At 35.3% G+C, this 19,870-nt stretch overlaps 1 protein-coding gene across 1 annotated transcript in view; it reads right to left on the reverse strand.

Annotated features, from left to right (window-relative positions):
- SPATA17 (spermatogenesis associated 17) overlaps positions 1–19,870 on the reverse strand; it is a 94,868-nt gene that overhangs the window by 22,291 nt on the left and 52,707 nt on the right. The window contains exons 8-9 of the mRNA XM_035902204.1: positions 12,390–12,593; positions 7,077–7,228 (exon numbers count right to left, since the gene is read on the reverse strand). Of these exons, the coding sequence (XP_035758097.1) occupies positions 7,077–7,228; positions 12,390–12,593 (356 nt within the window). The remainder of the gene's footprint in view (positions 1–7,076; positions 7,229–12,389; positions 12,594–19,870) is intronic.

Genomic DNA, 19,870 nt, shown 5'->3' on the forward strand with positions numbered 1-19,870 from the left:
CAGTGTCCCAGAGAATACATCGAAGGTGCTGTGAGCCGGCTGCTCCACTTGCAGTTTTTATCACTTCTGAATTGCATTTTAATAGTACATTTTTCTTTTGTTCAGACATGAAAGAAAATTGGCTTCCTCAGGGGACTGGATAGCTGAGAAGACAAGGCTAGCAGTTTAGGGATTTGCCCATATATGCATAGAATTTAGTTGAGCCATAGCGTTCATAATTTAATATTAATACTATGTCTGTAAAACTTATACACAAAATGGCAAAAAAAAATCTTGAGGAAAGTAGAAGATAAAGAAAATTATTACAGTTTTCCCTATAAAATTTCCTACACAGAGGTTTTGATTTTACTGTGGATCAGTTTACCTTTGTCTTTTTAGCAAATGACTACTCAGAGTAATCTATGTTCTACCATGACTCCAAACAAAAAAAAACAAACATATATTGTAACATTTTAAGACACAACCAACAGGATGTTCTACATGTAGTTTAGCACAAATTTGACCTTCTGCATTCTGCTGCATATCTTGTCTAAGAACATTAACTGGAGTATGTGCCATATAGCCTGGAATGTACGTCTATGGCTGAGTAAAAAAAATTGAAACAGCTGAAATATTGAGCAAGAACATTGAACAATAAAAAAATATTAAAATTGAAATGAAATAACATTAAAAATATAATAGGGTATAATGGTATAAAGTAGAAAGTGTCTTTTTCCTTCTGTTTATAGGTCTGCTGTGAGGGCCAGGTGGGCAGATCCTTATAGCATTAACGATCTAACTACAAGACAGAATCATGTGCTTGCAAATTCAAGGTCTGTTTAAAGCAAGTAAGAATTTTCATTACTCTATGGGAATAAGTAATTAAAAAGAACATTAAAACTATTTTTTGTGTTAAGTAGGGTAACCAAATTAATGGGAGTCATACAGAAGTCATTATACCCCCACAACCAATAATCATAGTAAAAAGCAACAGCACTGCAAAACACTTCAGTAATGGTATTGTGTTCTGTAGCTCTATATATACACCTGACACAGCTTTTCCCCAAATTAATGGCAGTATGTGCTCTGAATGTGACAGAAGAGAGTGATGGAAGCAAAGGAAAATGAAATCTAGACAATGGTATGATACCATTATCAACTGCCAAAGTTTATACCTCAATAGTTTTTTTCCACAAAAAGTTCACTCACAGGATTCTGACATCTGGGTTTCAGCTTTTCGTTGTGATTTAAGTGTAGATTCAGAAATTCTTAAAGGTTTTCAGTAAATGACAGAGGCAGAAGCAGTAGGATCAAAGAAGAATTAAATTCCATATTGATGTTATATTGTGCCATAAACCAGTTAGTATAAGCTGGGCCTTTCCAAAAGTTGATGATTTAATGGGAGGTAAACTTTCCCTAAAGATATAAATTTAAAAATGAATTTTTTTTCATTTCACCCACCACAAAAGCTTGAATGAGAGATATGCCAAAGAATACATTCAAGACAGGGGGAAAGAGCTGGAACCAAAAATGGGAAACTGTCTCAGGTTCTACAAATAGCAGTATTGCACATACACAACCTGAAGAAGGACCAGGACCAAAGCTGGCAGGGTCACCGGTAGTGAAGGCCAGCTGTGCTGTTGCCAGGACCATGCTATGTTGAACATAATTAGTATAAAAAAAACCCTAGGAACCTAAGCTTAGTAGCCAATCCTGGACCTGACAGCTGCTAGTGGCGTGTATTTAAATTTTGAGAGATACCCTAGATATTTGTTGTTAACAAAAATAAAAATTGCTTTCTCTCTCCCTTCACTCATCCTGCCCTGCAACTCCCTGCTACTATTAATTTCATCTTTTTAATCCCTCTTTCCCCCACATTTTCACCCCATCATGATCTTTCTTCCTGCATCTCCTCACCTACCATTTCTTCCCTCCATTCTGTCTCTTTTATTGTAATATCTCTCACTATTGTGACAGGAGATGGAAGAGGCCTCTTAGACACTGAAGGCTTTCCAGCTGGATTGACCGCTGATGGTAGAAGCAGCAGGAGGGGCTGGGCTCTGGTGTCTATGGCAGTGTGAAAAAGAGAGAGTAGTGGCATAACCTGGAAGGAGGATTTGTCAGGTCCACCATTTGCTGCTGGGTGGCAGCGTCCCAGTGCTCTACAGTACCTACCAACAGGACATAGTTCAGAGGCATTCACTTTTTCTTTGAATTTAAATGGCAGTAAAAAACCAGAGTTTTTTCAGCACATTCTCTGGATCTGCCCAAGAGGCAAAATCCCCCAAAATAGCAGTCTAGCAGTGTAAGCATGTAATCTGGATACCAGAAATGCTTCAAACTTTGCCCAGACTTCTGAGAAAGAACTGGCAGTAGACCTACTGCCAGATTGCCACACATGCTGCACTACCAGAGTACATAAGAAATACTAAAGCCAGAGAACTAAAAGGAATATTCTGCTTACAAATATTATGAAAGTTTGAAAAACCATGTATGTACTGTACATTTTTGTAATTTAGTAGTAAAAATACTACCAAAGTCTTAACTCTAGATGTGTGATAAAGTTGTTAAATTTTTATCTAAAGTAGTTCCATGCAATAGCAATTAAATTCCTTATTGTCTTGATCTAATTTGAATAAAACAATTTTATCTCACTTTGAAGAAGACCATGAACTATTAGCTCCAAACAAACTATGCTTCTCTATTGGGAAGCTGTGAATATTTAACCTTTTTTTTTTTTTTTAAATAACACATGAAATCAGTTTTAAGCTTTCAAACTTGGGTTATAGCTGAAGTAATTTCTTCATCAAATCCAAAAGTATCTTTCTTTTCACCCCCCTTCTCTTTATCTGCTGAGGATAATATATCCAGTGTAGCCCTATATCTAGTACTGGGGGGACAGTGGTTTTCCATAGCAAAACAACTTGCAGCAGGGCAGCTATTATTTAGTTCATAATGAGTGCATATTAAAATCAAAGCTTTATTTACAAAAATAATAACATATCTAGTCAGATTACCTTTAGTGCAGTTTTTTTTTCCGTAAGAAACTTACTTTGTATGCTTTATCACATATATTGTCTACAGTAATATACCAAATACATACTTTTTCAATCGACTATCAATCACTTTTATCCTAACATTAGTAAATCTAAGAATCCTCTGGCAGTTTTGGTTTAACCCCTGTCTGCGATAAAGCAAAGTGGCAAAGAAAAGCATAGTCTAGTTCTTGTATGAAGAAAAAGAGATCTCTTTTGCAGCAAATTCCAGAACTTCTTAATTATACACAGACTTATTATCTGCATCCCCAGTGTTATAAAGTACCAGAACTTCATTAGAAAAATTAAGATGGAAAAATGAAGGCGCTACTTTGTAAATTTCCAGTGGAAATTAGCTGGAAGAAGCAGAGGAATACTGGATCAAAAGAGGGTAATCATGCTTAACTGTGCCCTAGAGCACCCGCATGTATAATACGATTTGCACAGTAACTACCTCTCCTATTACTGCTTGTTTGGAGTATTCTGTGTTAATGGGGTTAGCTAATTTAGTATTTTAACTTAAAAAGACTCTGCTGATTAATAAATGTTGCACACTGTGCTAGTAATTAAAATAAATGGAAGAGTTACAAATAGAAGTTGAATTGTTAAGAAAACATTATCTGAAAATATATGATAATCCCTGTTTATCATAATACAATAACAGTCCGGAAAATATGCAAATTGCTGAAGTTGCAAAGCATATGAAAAACTAAGTATAATTTGAAAAAAGTTTTCAGATGTGCTATATTTATATGACAAAGTGTAGTAGCCATTTTCACTGCATCTAAGTCAGAAATACAGGAAAAGATCTTATAAAAGTAGAAATGAAAAGATTTTTTTCATTCTTAAATCTTATCAAAGGGACTTGATTTTTAAATTTTATTACCATTAATACCAGGCAGCTCATAACACTGATGCTCTCCAAGTACAGAGCTTATTTAGATCATTAACTTCTCTGTAAGTGGACCTTCTGTGCACAGCACTGTAAAGCACAGAAGCACCTAAGCTGGTTCTAAAGGATGTTTGCACAGCATGTGAGAGGCAGGGTATGCAAAAACTGTACTCTGCTGCACCCAAATGAACCAGTGTGTCCAGGACTACCTTGGCTATCTCCATTAGAGCACTGAGCATGGACATAGCCAGAAGCTGTCATGACTAGCCTGATGTCACACCAGAAGACTACAATAAATCAGGAAACCTCAGCCTTACACTATTGCTGGTTTATCCCTATTCTATCAACACATTGCAACTCATTCTGATGTATGTTGACTTTATAAAAATGTTTAATAGTACACTTTGAACCATGAGGCATATTATGAGACAGATTTCAGTAAAGTTAATGAAAATAATTTACATTTTAGTTCTCTGGAAAATTAGGCCAGCATGCAGCTGCATGCAACTGAGCAAAGAACTTCTCATGCTTAGTGATCTAAATCTGCTAGATCCAGCAGTTGCTGCCTCCAACTAGACACTAGTTTATTAAGTGGCCATCCCAAAGGAGTCCAATTGTCATTCCTATCCAAGCAGAGGGGGAAATCACTTCATTTGTATGAAAAATAGCACAGTAAGGCAGTAACAGCTTCAATTACATGAGAAGAAGGAATCATTCTTATTAGGCTAGATTACCCAGTTGCTCTTTCATTCCAAACCAGGAAATTCCAGCAGTTGCTTTAAGTAAGCACAACATTCTCTCTTGCTTTCACTTGTACTGCTTCCACCTGCCTCAAACTCTTCCACAGCTTTTTCAATTATCTCTGCGTTTTATCAGAAGCAAAAACTTATTCGGAGCTTGAAACTCTTAGAGAAAACATATTGCCACTTTAAAGAACCTTGATAACGATTGAGAACCTGAATGTTTTTTGAAATTGCAGGTATACACTGACAATTTTTCTGTCTTAAGAGATATCACACAATAGTCACTCTGGAAATAACACAGGTCAAGGACTGAGTTTGCCATTTTATGCAAACACAAGCTTTCCAACAAATGCCATGCACTTCCCCTGTTCATTCTCATTTTCTAAAATAGAAGAATAATCAGCATAGGAAGCACTACCAGGAAGAAATACAGTCCCAAAGTACACAATTACATAGAAAGAGACAGAAATTTGTCAATTCATAATAGACACTGCTGAGAAAAAAAATATCTGAGTAACCCTTTACTGACTCCTCCCTGGAGACTGGCATCCCACACAGCAGCTGCAGCCTTACTAGTAAGCGTTAGTCCTGATGATGACCTGCAACTCTGTCATCACCTTTTCAAGGTTACAGATGTGACCCTTGCATGGTTGGTTGAAAATGAAGCACAAACAGAATGATCACAGCCTGAAAATGTATAATACACTATGCATTTAGTGTGCATGAAGCTGAGAATCATTGGTGTTAGGACATTGCTTCTGTGCATTAAGGATGGCACTAAATGCTTCTTTACCCATAAGGTAAATAAAGACCCCTGATCAGTTAATACCTGTCAAAGATGGAGACTCCAAATTTAAACTTTACAAGACCATAGCTTCACAATTCACTCACTGAAGAGAGTCAGTGAAATATTTATTACAAGATCTGACCTTCTGAAACTGTTGACACAGTGATGTCTGAGGTAAACTTCATCTAATAAAGGCTGGCCAATATAGTCATGCCTATAAATGAAGGATATCATCCAACCTTACTTGAAATGTATTAGTCAAAACTTACTCAGTGAAAAAAGAACACTTAAAATGAGAGGTAGAACATTAATTATTACCCAGAGGTTGGGGGTTTTTTGAGTTTCACTGGCAGAAGATAGAAATAAAATTTTTTTTTAAAAAAAAGGCCCAGATTTAAGCTGAGATATGAAAGAATGCAGAGAGGAATAGAAAACTGAAGTACGTGTTTACTTGTAACTTAGTTATGGTTTTGGTTTGAAAGGAACAAAAAGTACTATATCTCATTTTTGGCAGCAAATATAAAAAATAACATTGCCTAAAAGTGGAAAAGTAGCTGAAGAGATTTTTTTTTTCTTTCAAAACTGTTTTTGAGTAGAGTTTCCGTTTAAAATCACTGTTAATATTAAATCGGGAAAATGTGAGGAAAACAATCAAACAATAAAAACCTAAAAGCCAAACAATGCGAATGTAATTGATTCTAGCATTCTTAAGTCCCAGTCCCAGAAGATGACACATGTCAACATGGAGCTGATAGAAAAGCTTGAAACAGATCAAAGATAGCAAAGCTTCATGTCAGTGGATCACAGGTGGCTCATGAGGAAAAGTGATTCCTTTCTGCCCTGAATTCTGGTATTAAAGTGTCAAAGTATTGCCAAGAGCAGTGAATTCAAAGGAAAAGTTGACAAAACATCAATTTTTTCTACTTAACTACAAAGCCAGAGCAGGTAACTTAACAGGCTTTTATTATAATTGGACAAAAGAGTTCCATCATGATAAGAAAAGAATTGGAAATATTTTGGCAATAGCCTAAACCTTTTGGGATGGATAACGTCTGTATTTGGGATTGTATGGAAAAGAATTGGCCTGTCTGAGACTATTACAGATGCAATGGCTTGGGAAACCAAACTGCTTCAAAGATGATTAGTTTTTGCATCACGTTCTAACAGGTGCAACGTATGTTCCCTTCCCTTCCAAGTCAGCTTTGGTAGTCAAACTGGGAGAGAAAGCAAGTCTCATTGGCGTGCAACACCATTTTTTCCTCCCATAGTCTGTAAGTTCCCTGAATACAAAGACTGAAACAGTATTTTTTCCTTGGCAAGGTGCATGTGGCAAAACAGAATGTGCATTTGTTTTCTTATTTCCCATTCAACCCATCTGTTGCATCACATTATTATTATTACTACTAGTTCTCCTATAGATCCATAGATATGGATGACACATGCCACACAATTACAAGATAGGGTCTCTGCCCTGAACAGTTTATAATCTAAGGACACAGAATTTAGAAGTATGTACATAGAACGTTTGCTAGTAAGCTGTCAGGTTTGACATTTCATTTTGTCAGGCATGAAAGGTTTCTGAAAGCAACGGAATAAGGAAAACATTCCCATAACAATACAAGAAAAAACAAAGAACTCACTCATTGTCATGTATACGGTTTCTCCATTCCTCCCTTTTCATTTCCTCTCTGGCCTTCTCTAGTGGTGAATTGATTGATGCTGCCACTCGCAAGGTTGGTTCCAAAGGCTTGTAGCGCTGCCGCAATACTTCAGCAGTATCGCGGAAAGGCCCCTGAAAGGTATAGGATAATGTAAGTGTTTTATTGTGGGTTACAGTTCTTTTCTTTCCTTCTTTTATTCATGACACATCACTGATGAAAGAGGACACAATGTCTGGGAAGTGCAGCAAGACTTTTCTTCCAAAATAATTAAAGCAGTTCATTTTGATAGAGTTACAGATAACACAAAGGTTGATAACATGCTCTAAAGCTCCAAAGATAGAATGAGAAATGTGTGCTCCAGATTTATTTAGCTACTAATAAATATTTATTATTTTAAAACAATACTTTGTTAGAACTGATTAGGAAAACTTAGTTTTTCCTTAGAAAAAAATATTGGTGTATCTAGATTCTGCTTAACCAGAAAGTTTAAGTCTTTTCCTTTTATCAATAATGCTTCACCTTAAAGAACATGCTCTTTTTGATTTACCTATAAACTGGAAGGGAACTTAATACATGACTCAAGATATAATTCTTCTAACACAATTCAAAGTAATCACTTCAATAATATAGGTGTACAGTCCATTTTTGAAAAGTCTAATTCCACATTAATTTAATTGTTCTTAAAAAACCCAGGAAGCTCATACTTCTCTCACAAGTCTCTCTCTCTATACACACACGTATATATATATGTATCTTTTTTCCAGAGTATATTGTTTAATAACTGATCATATCAGCATCTACCATTTAATAAGACAGATAAATAGCAGCAGGAAGTCCTCTTCTGTGCAAAGTGACATAGCCTGTATCTTGCTTTTAGTACTAACACAGTAAGAACTTACCCGGAGTATAATTAGTGCCGTATTAGGCTCAGTACAGTTTAGTGGCAACTCTGAATTTAGAAGTGCTACTAATTAATTTTTATTTTATTTTCATCATTGTTGATCCTGCAATGAACTAGTGAAACCTTCAGAAACTATGAACAGACAAAGAATGCTAATCATAGCCTTTATTCTTAAAGATACCCTTCTTTAAATAGGTTATCACTAACAAGTCACAGCTGGAGTTACTGCAAGCACTGAGTGAAGACTGTGGGGCTAATAAAAAGAAATGATTCACGCCTCATTTATGTTCACTTATGTTTTACATTAATAGAAACCAATAATAGGAACCAGTTACCATAAAAGTCATGGACCGTAAATAACACAAATGGCAAATAAGTATCATCTAGTACTTTTCACAGCTGGACAGGAGGATTGCTATATTTGAAAGTAGTTAATGGATTTTTATTGGAACTTTACTTTTTAAAGGAACAGCACCATGATTTGGAGATATTTTTAAAGGTCCTGGTAAGCAAGTGAGCACAGTATTTACACTTCTTGCAGGTGTTTTCTTGCTTCTACTTTCTAAGTCTGTGCAAAAAAAATGTTCATTTAATAGGACCACAATAAGTCTTTAAAAACAGAATTAAAAGTGTTATTGCCTGTGAGAGAATAATCAATACTAGAACAGGTGATTAAAACTAGTAAGCAATGTTCTAGAAATATAAAATCTGATGATCAAGTTATAAAAGAAGTTTAAAATTTATAACCAAAAATTAATACTCTGTATTGCGAGATGTTTGCATGAAGTGGATATATGGAGCAAAGAAGAAAGAAATGTACTATTGTCAAATAATATCAAGATAAATATGTTTGCTTTTAGAAAATAGTCTTTCAGAATATTGTATTTCTTCTTCATTGTAAAATATTGACTCATATTCCATCAGGGTAAGGGCCAAATCAGATATGCAAGCAAGGATTTTTTTCCATCTTTAATTTCTAAGACCTTCTAACTCATTCTCAATCCATAGTTCAAATGAAATTAATGGAGTCCAACTATTAATGGAAGGAGGGAAGAAAGAGAGAAACAAAGCAAAGGTTTCTCAAACAAGGCTGTGCCATCACTAATGAAAGTGGGGTATATATGTTAGAATATTAAAATAACTCTAAACATTCCCTGCAGACTTTTCCATTCTTCTGGATCATGTATTTGAAGAAACTTACCTAGCAATAGGCACCTAAGGAATATATCTAAGATGACAAGACCTCTAAAAAACCCATTTACCTATGTCCATTTTACAAGATTAACTTTAAGGTTTGTGGAATCTGTGGTAGAATGGTGCTCATGAATGTTTTCGAATTGGCAGTGCCTGCAAGCATTTCAGGCATCATGCTTCAAAACGGAAATCTTCCTGGGGAGGTCAGGCTGGGAAAGGAAGGGAAGGCGTCAATCAACAGTTTTCATCCTGAAAGCAACTCACACAACTATATGGTCTATGTTTGGAATTTGTACTGAGTAGCATAAATCTCGCTACCAATTGGTCTGCCAAATAAAGGTTAGAAGATTGGCACTCTTACTACTTTACCATAAAATCAGAAACTCATGATAAAAATTATGATCTACATGAAACTATACGTTCTTCACTGCCCCCGTTCCAGAAGAGCTAGCAGCATGCAAAAAATCTCCTAAAAATGGCAATGTGCTTTCTGTTATTAATGTCTTTTAATGAACAGATGACTAATTTTAGCATTATCTGCGTTTCCATCAAACCGTAATTCTAGTTAACTCAGTAATAAAAATGATAGATCTAACTGATGTATAAGCATCATTAAAACTTTTCTTTTAAATACACTATTTTACACTCGCAGAGCTTACCTATAAAATGCTAAACACCCATTTCCCTAAGAGGAAGCTGATAGATAGCTAATTTTTATTCTTTTAAACACATATAATTGACATTCTCATATAAAATATACAACCCTATCGGCTATACGAATTTTAGATACCTGAAAGAACAGTGAAGTAACAAGTGACTCACAGTGGGCCTGATAGGTATTAGAAAAAGAAGTTTGGTGCCAAAAAGCGTAACCACAGAGAACTAGGACACAAGTATATCTAGTAATTAAATACCTTACTGTCACACCAGACAACTTTCAGGATGATGCGTTCTGATGGGTTTCATTTCCAGCTGTTTCATCAGCTCAAACCAGTGTCCTTTTCTTAGACATACAACCCTAAATTGTCCAAGTGTTGTGCAGGGATTTAGCCGTGTGACTCCCATTAACATCAATAAGAGTCGCACAGCTAAATCCACGCGCTGTGCTTTGAAAATTTACCCCACAGTGTATGTCCCAGGGTGCTGAAAGGATTAAAGTATTATATAGTAAATTCCCTCTTTGAGGTGCAGAAAATAAACAGAACTCTTCTGGTTTGTTCTAAAAGGCTATCTGTGCACGACTGCTGTGCATGCATCTGAACTTAGAAAGGTCTATAAAATATTAGAAATCCAAACAGAAGCTTGTAAGATACTTTGTAAAGCTGTTTTGCAAGAGCAACTTAACAATGGAAAACCTCTGAGTTCCCTCTTTATTTAAAAGCATGACTCCTATACTGTATCCACTAAGCAAAATCTTCCTCTCTATCCTGAGAGACAGTGCATTCAGTCACATCCCATTGAAGGACCATCATAGCCCCTTTGGTCCCAGAAGATAAAGTGATAATGTCATATTTATCTCAACCCCAATTCCCTGATCGCCCAAAGTGTTTGTTGGCTCACACTTTGTCTCAATTCTAATGTGAGTCAATGCGTTCATTCAATGAGGAAGCTCAAGCAGTCAAGGTAGATAGGACGTAAGAAGGGAAGGACAAAGGTGGAGAATTGCCCTGAAGTTGATTCTTGCTGTTATAAGTGGTGTGGATCTCTGTGTGGCTCACCTCTACCTCTCCAGAGGTATTCTGGCAGGCCTACATATTCTCCTCATGCTCTAACCCAATTGCCTTTGACTTCATCTCCCACCACTGGTACAGACTCATCCTGCTATGGACGAGTCAGTCATGACATACAGATGAGAAAAGCTTATTCTGTGTGGGTTAGCCAGTATATTCACAGCTGTCCCCACTGAATAACAATGTGGACGCAACCAGTAAACCACAGGTAAATTGTGGCAGATGGCATGCATACACATAGATTGAACCCAGCACTAGTTCAAACTTAAGATTGTGTTCAGATCGCCTCTACCAAGGGCTGTGGGGAAAATAGCCATATTGATTCAGAGGAATAAAATACCAATAAAGATATATTATACCTTGCTTATTGCTCTTTATTGTTGTTTAATTTCTGTAGCTAAATGATAGCTTCAGTGAAAGTTACTGAGAAGGACTCATTTAGAAGCATTGCCTTTCTAAGCGAAATATGGAAGATAAAATTTAAATATAGGACAGAGTTCTGAAGACATTGTGGTCATTCAAAGTCAAACCAGCACTGTAAGTGTATGTGTGAGGTAAATAGAAGGTTCAGGAGATTGGGCAAACTGAAAAGTTCTTCCGAATAGAGGGAAAGGCAAAATATTTCTATCCCAAAGGCACCTGTATCAGGCATTTACTGGCAAAAGCTACATGTCATTGTACCATCATCAAGCGAGGAACACAAATGTCTCAAAAGTCTGTCTGCTGTGTATATCGTGTATATCCCAGCAGGTTTTGATAATAAGGTGGCAAAAGCTGTTTTGCCATCTTGTGGGACATTCACTCTGATGCATTATCTCAGAGATCTCCACTACCTCATAGAAGAAGGAAAAAAACTATCTGCAATACATGTTGACATCAACAGAAATTAAAATTGAGGCCATGACAGTTGGGAGCTGGGCAACTTGGCTGTGATGTAGAATAAAACATAGAAATTTTTGTATTAAAGCTGACACACAGCTAGTAGACACAAAAGAGCAGGAACTATTCTATACTGAGAGGATGTCTCTTGGCCTTCATAAGGAAAAAACTGCAGAGAGGAAAACGTTATCACAACTGGTTAATTTGTCCTATTACCTTTCATTTCTCCTATTTTTTATTGATTTAAAATTGGAAATTAGTAATTCTACCTCTAATGAATCATAATACTAATATTCAATTACATCATGTCTTCCCTTTGAAATATCAGAAATGACATTTTTTCCCAAAAGAACAAAAGTAAAGTCTAAAGAATCATATTTCCCTGTTTTTACTTACCACCTAGATTTCTTTTTCTTTAAGACAAATCTGTTTCAAAGACTTTATATCCTGAATGCAAGCACTAGATCTTTATATAAAAACCAAATCCACAAAAGGGATTTCTGGACTCGATGATGCAACTTGAGATATTCTATGATAATCTATGATAAAAGATACGAACAAAAGCTGCCTCAGACACAAAAATGTTACCTGAGGTTTCTGTCTGCCAATAGGTGGTAGAGGTTGTGCTGTGGAGAAAGCCAGAGGCCTTCTGCAGGTTGGCCAGTCATAGAGCTCATTGGCAAAGGGACGCTGAATTTGCTGCCGTCTGTGGCTCAATGGCTTTGACATCCGTAGCAGCAGTTCCATTGGATCTGGGGATTTTCTGAACGGTGAATTGTAGATGCCTGCAATCTAAGAAGAAGATGGGGTTATCTTCAACTAACTTAGAACTCATTCTTGCATTTATTCTATAAATCAAGTCAATTAAAAAAAAAAAAACCAAACCTATATAATAAACAGTTCTACACAAAGTTTCTGATGACTACTAACGTGCGATAGATCCACAGTTTAAATGCATCTCTGGGCATTGCATTACAGTTACAAAAAGGTTTAAATAAGATAATGTGATGTATAATCTCTGTTTCAGCCCTTCAGATGGGGGTAACTTTCATTTTATGGAAGGAAGAGCTTCCTGTATCTCTACTGACAGCAGTTGTCAAAGAAAGGAACATGCCAGTTTTCCCTTTAAAAATAATTAAAAGTGTACAAAATTGTATCTAGTTTTAAAGGCAAACTTATAGTTGTTTTGAAATTTAAAGTTTAATTTAAGCTCCAATTTAAGTTCCTATACACAATAGGAACAAAAATATATTACCTATTATTTCCAAACACATACTTAAAGAATAAAATAAATGCTTACGCAAGGCAACATAACTCTTGTCCCTTTAAACTATGTGCCAGTTGACTGACAATGTGGACTAAGACAGTGGCAACTACAGAATTTTTAAAAGTAAAACTGAGTGATTAGTTAAGGGAAAATACAAGAAAATGTATGGAGTACCAAGAACCACTAATTACTTTTTTCCAACAAAATGTTCACATTAAATTCTTTTAACTATTTGAATGTATTTGGTTTTAAAAGTATAAAACTTATGAAAACCAAAAATCTAGAATAAAAATTTCTGAACTGTGAATTAAACTGAAAGATTCATTCTTCACTGAATTCAGTATTTCATTTTTTCAGGATACATCATTAATTGCATCACTAGTGTGATCTAATATAACAATTATTAATATAAATCATACATTTCAAATTCTGAAGTAGTAATCCATGTCATTAATAATCAGTGAATATCTGGCAAGTCAAAATTATGTGACAGACTGTTCCCAAATCATTGCTATAAATATAGGGATTTTATCAGTTGTAGATAAACAATTCTCAAATAGACATATGTGAGTTTATTGAATTAATTATGATGTGTTAAACATAAGAATTCCTATACCATATTGCACAAAGGCACTAAATCACCTATAAAACAGATGATATAGGCTTAAAATACACCTGGCAAAAATTAATTTAAAGATACTGAAATATTGATTAAAAATAGTAAGAAAAGAAGTCAGTTTCATGATGTGGGGGAAGGTAAGGAAAAAAGTAAATGTTTAAAATCTTGCATTTCTCCTTTGGAACACTACTGAGGACCCATGAGAAAACTAAGTAGAGCATCAGCCTCCTCAAAAAGTATTAATCTCTTGGGGCTGAGAGGATTGAACACTCCTCAATTAGCTCTTATGCATTTTTCATTAACATACACTACTGGAAAGTTCCAATTTCTTGTGTCAAAACAGTTAAATAAGGCCCATATACAACTTCTTGTTTAATGGAAAAAAATATTCAGAGATGATAGCTTATTCAAAATATTGTTGGGCTATTCATAATTTTATGGGCTATATTCTTCAACTCCGTAAGTGTTCTGTCCTTAATGACAATTTATTTTGGCCCTCTGTTATATGTCCCCCTCTTAGTGAAACCCTATAAACTATTCCACTACACTATCAGTCTAAATATGTAATGGGAAAGAGGACATGAATAGAGGTAAGCAGTAGAAACATATGTATGCGAAACAACCACTGGTTGTTCCTTCAGCTCTTCAGGGTGCCAAACTGAAATGGCAGGGATCTATGCTTCAAATAGCAGGCAAGCAGAATCACTGGAGTGAATGCGAAATTGCAGGTCCATCTGTATGGTCGGTAAAATCCAGCTGCATCTTAAAAGTTTGGTTCTACAAGTCCAGCTCTTACTCACATAAACATCTCATAAAGTTACGGATTCTCCTAATGCTGTTATTATTTCAGTAGTATTTCATACATTGTCCCATTGCAGTTTTCTCATCAGCCCAGTGCATTTTTACTTGTGAACACTCGGTGACCTCTAAGTGCTACATAAACCTAAGTTCCATATGTTGTCTTGGGCTTTATTTCACTGTTACACAATTATTGAACACATTTACGCTATATACTTGTTGCACAAGTTCTCTCAAATATAAAACGCCAGAGTCAAGGTCTTCCATATAAAGTAGATTCCATGCTGGAGATGTACAAAGCAACTCTATGCCATGGTCATTATGGCTCTTCACCCATTAGTCCTACCATGGCCATCAGAGCTGTCTGCATTCTGTTCAATGTAGAGTGAATGCCTTCACTCTATTGATAACAGTAAAATAGAAAAGTGCTTGCCTGTGATTACCTTTTTTTCACATTTCACTGAATTGCTCACTGTATTGTTACTTTATCTTTCCATCCGTTCCTATGCCATCTATGTTCAGCTATTGTATCCTACCTAAAGTGGAGACTATGTGTTCTAGCCATCCCATGTGTCTGCAGAGGTCCATAGCTAGTGGGAGAGATGCTGCTTTCTCATGGTACACCTGCGAAACACATTTTATAGAAAACTACAACATTGCTGAAAATGTAAATGTTCTCCAGAAGAAAAACATCTCCATGTGCACCACTGAGAATCAGGATGATCTGGAATAAACCACTATGGCATAATAATGACTCTTTGAAGTTGGCAGGAATGGATTTGTTGATCAGTAGCAAATTGTGACCAGGGCCACATTTGCCCAAAATTTATATTCGCTTTTAAGCCTTTTCTTTAAAAAAGAAAATTTATTTAAAAAAGCTGAAGAACAAATTGGACAGGAAATTTTAATCAAAAAAAAAAAAAAAGATTATTTCAGTTTACATAGCACAGTTTGTTTTTTGTTTTTTGTTTCCTCAAAGTGGGAAAATACAAAATCTTAAACAATTTAAACATTTTTCCTTTGAAGAATTACAAGCAAGAATAAAGTGATGTGCTGTCTGTGCTCTAAGAAATGGTGTTGCTTCTGTTAGTCATACTTAGAGCAAGTATAAATGTCTCCATGAGTATAATGGCTTTCTGAAACTGCATTTTGCAAGCTATATTGAGATACTATGTATATTCTGCTTGATGTTCCTTTGTTTAAATGTTTAACAGTAGAAAAAAACTGCAGTTCACAATGGGTTCAAACACCGTGAAATGCTGCTGACTATCTCAAGGTGCACAAATAAGATTGGCTTTTAGCACTTTTAATGACACCAAAATTAGCCATAATAGGTGTGGGAATCCACTGATTCAGTGTCTTTTGAATTATTATTGCTGAAAAGAGCCATCTTCTGTTGTTCTTTTCTTACATACCTTCAGCTTAAACACATACAGATAGTGTACCAACTGCAAAAACACATTTGGAGTTTTAGTGAAGCCAGTTGGACACTTTAAAATTTGTTGCTTCTCCTACAGTTAAGACCATAAGATCTGGGTCAAAATTGACTATGAAATGCATTTTTAAATAATAATTTTTCAAGCAATCCTTGTTAATTACTTTACATTTTAACTATATAAGTTCAAGTATTCAAACAGACAGATAGCAGAATAATCAGCAGAGTTAGTATCTAGATAGATAAAATTAATACTAATTTACTCTAAATTCCCCAAGGTTTGTGGTGAGGTTTTAGGCCTAGATTTAAAATTGGCAAAGTTTAGTAGGAGAGACAAGGGAAGGAGTTTGACTCTACTTTCCAGTTCAGACCAATCTCTGGCAAAATTTAATTTTTAAATATCTCTGCAAATTAGTCTTATTTTTGTAACTTCTTGCACATGTTCTGTGTGCTGATGGATGCCCTATTCACTCCGTCCTCTGCAGGGAGCTGGCAGTCTGCAGAAATCTAAGAATCTGGAGGATCAAAGCTTTTGGTACTTAATAAATTTGCATATCTTCTTGAGACCAGCACAATGTGTTAAAAGCGTTACTTCATCTTTTCCGTATTTTAATACAATATTCTCTGAACTACAAAACCATTGTAGTTAATGCTGCTTTTTCAATTGTAGAAAAGCATCTGTCTTGAGATATTACCTTATACTTTCATTTCAATATTTTCCCCACCTTTAGTCAGTAAGAAAATATGCTACCCTCCAAAATATTATGATAGGTTACAAAAAGTACCTCTTGTCTGCAGGGAGGATGACACATTTTTCTTCACAACTAAGAAGAGCCTCTGTCAAAGCCAGATTTCTGGGACTTCATTTCCAGGAACAATTTTCTAAAGTGACAAACACTATGGGGAAATCTGTGCTAACTGTTAAAAAACCTACAACTGAGTTATTTGCAGTACTGTCATGCTAACTTTCACCTCAATAAGACCAAAGAAATCTCAGGAGGGGACTCTGCTAATAGCTTCTTACTGACCTCCTTGCATCGGACCCTTCTGGTGAATGGTGGCCCAGTGGTGAATATGGCAAATGAGGTGTGAAAGCACAGATTTTTTTTTTTTTTTTTAAAGAGTTATACAATAGATATATTTTTCCCCTAGAATTCTCTGCCTCAGACCTTCCATCATGGAAACCCAAGCATGACCTGGAATATTAATTGTGCCAGGTCAAGCATACTGGCAAATGTACCATTTGTTACCCAGTCATCCTTAGCATTACATTAATATTTTGAATCATTTTGCATTTCTAACACTCTATCATTTAGTTTCCTCCCAATCATTTTCTTATCTTTATAATTAATGGTGGCATATAAAAATAGAAAAAAACCCATAAGAAAACAAATATTAATTTAATGAACATTAGCAAAGAAAATATTTGTTGGAGTTTTTTTTATCTTCTGTACTGCTTTCACTTCTAATCCTATATTTAGTCTATGCTGTAGAATATCCATTTTTGTCTTTTCCTGTTCAGCATTTCTATATGGACAGAAAGACTTAACTGATTTTTCCTAGAATACAACAAAAAAAATTATTAAGGAGCTTGTCTTGAAAGCTAAACTATGACGGAAGGGAGCTGGAAAAGAAATAGAAACAAGGAAGCAAGAAAGGAAAGAAAAAGGTGCAGGTAGAAAGGGAAAGACAAGGCTGTGTTGATTATGCAGGGTAGTTCCTCAGAAAAGATCAGTGGCATAATAAAACATGAACAGTTTTAGACACTGCAATTTTTATTTATGAATGAATGATTTCTTATTCCTCTTCCTTATTTCTTGACTGAGCTTTTAAAGTCTACATAAACAATTGCAAACAAAATACGCCCTAATAGATACAGTGTAGCTACTGCATGGTAAATAATTACACACACGCAAAATCAAAAATTGATGAAGTTGATCTGAAGATAAAATATAAGCATGAAGTCAATAGAAGGTGTATCGTCATATCTTTAAAATACTTTTTACTATAATTTAATTAACCTATAATGAAGGTATGATCTGTTTTAATTACTTTTCCATATCAAGCCTGAAAGTCTGAAATAATCAACATATATCGTGAATATAAATGTTTCTTTTAACAGTCATGTAATCTTGAAAAAAATAGCTTTGAGGGAAGAAGCCTTTGCAAGTGATTGTCACAGTAAGAACCTAAATAAAGTCCTGCTTTCTCACTCTGGTCATTTAATAAGGAGTTAAACGAGAAGGAAAAGTCTTCAACGAAATAGGGACTTAACTTGAAAATCCTTTTTTGCTCCATTGTAATTTGCAAAAAAAAACTAAGCAAGCTGAGAGGAGAGGTAAGAGATCTTTAAAAGCCATAAAAGTAAGAGCATGAAGGAGAGCTGTGAATGAAATATTTGCTAGAGATGGGATTGCTGAATCAACACTGACCAGTGCACTTCATCATAATTATCAGGACATACTACTGCCAGGGGATTTATAAAAATCCCACTCAGCAAATAATTGCCCTGCTGTTAGGAGATAGTCGGAGTGTTAACACACTGTCACAGTCCAGCGTTTAGTAAGATATTCAACATTCAATTACTCTTGCTGAGAAGTAAAAGGAAACATGATCATTTCTCAGCTACTGCAGTTATGCTTCCACATGAATTCCAGTGAATAATCTTGTTAATCCCCAGATATAGTTTCTCTAGGAGGTAAAAGAAATACCTTAAAATATTAATGATTCACATAGAAAAAAACATGTTTGTATGATGCTGCAACCATGTCTGTAAATTAAAAGGAATTCAAAGCTTCTAAATAACTAGTTTACTACAGGCTGTCAGAATATTCCATATATAGTGAAAATAAAAGGGATAATATCTTTAATATGGAATTTACTGGGGAAAGAACCATCTACAAAAATTCTGTAAACACTGTTCTAGCAACAAGTATAATAAAACTATGTCCATGAACTCAAATTTGAAACATCAAAATATTTAAGCCACATTAGAATGCATTCTAGTAGGAATAATCTGTGGCTTTTAAACTAAAACACTTTTATATAAACAATTAAGAAATATAGTGTAAACCTCATTCAGCTGTTGGAAAAATACCATGGTGTGGTTCAACATTCCAATTTGAGATAAAATTTCCTTACTATGGCTGACAATAGGATAAATGTCAACCAGCTTTATAAACATAGGTTCAGTTCTCACTGAGCTAATTGTACTCCTTAGGCCTGATACTGTAATCATTATAGAAGTATACTCTCAGGAATTTCAACTAAATAAGAATTGGAAGACCTAGCCTGTTATTGTACCTAAGGTATTCTAGCTTTGTTTTAGATTACTGCTTTTATGCAGACACTGAAGAATTCATAAATGAGTGATGAGTAGCGTATATTCTTTCAAGTGGGATTAATTACCTGTCTTCTGCTTAATATATATTCTGTTTAAACAGAGTAATAGAAGCATTAATTATTGCTGTTCTGCCTTCAAATTTTAAAGCGTGGTTCAGTCCTTTTCATCTGTGAAATGTTTGCTTGATATCAAAATAATAGCACAATCATGTTTTAAATGCACATTTATAAGTAAACCAGGCTGCAATTTTATGGACTATACAATGAGCAGCTAAGGAAACATTCAAGTCCAGTGTCCTGGCCACAGACCATAAAATCAACCTCTAAACCTGTGCAGGCACTAAGTTCAATTGCTGGAAACAAAACTGTAACTGAGTCTCCAAACAGGTACCAACTGCTTGGGTATTTAGGCAACAAGGCAAAAGAGAAACAAACTCTTAGTTTAATGCATGGATCCTCGTGGCACACTATCCAAAACACAGCAGCCCAGCAAATGCAGAAACATCCCCAAAATGTACCCACTTTTCATTGATTCTCTCTCTGACTGAGGCTTACACTGTGAAATCTAATTCTTACACAGGCTCCTGATGACTAGCATGAGTGAGTGA

This window comes from Egretta garzetta, unplaced genomic scaffold (assembly GCF_000687185.1).
Source record: "Egretta garzetta isolate BGI_Z169 unplaced genomic scaffold, ASM68718v1 scaffold339, whole genome shotgun sequence".
Lineage (NCBI taxonomy): Eukaryota > Metazoa > Chordata > Aves > Pelecaniformes > Ardeidae > Egretta > Egretta garzetta.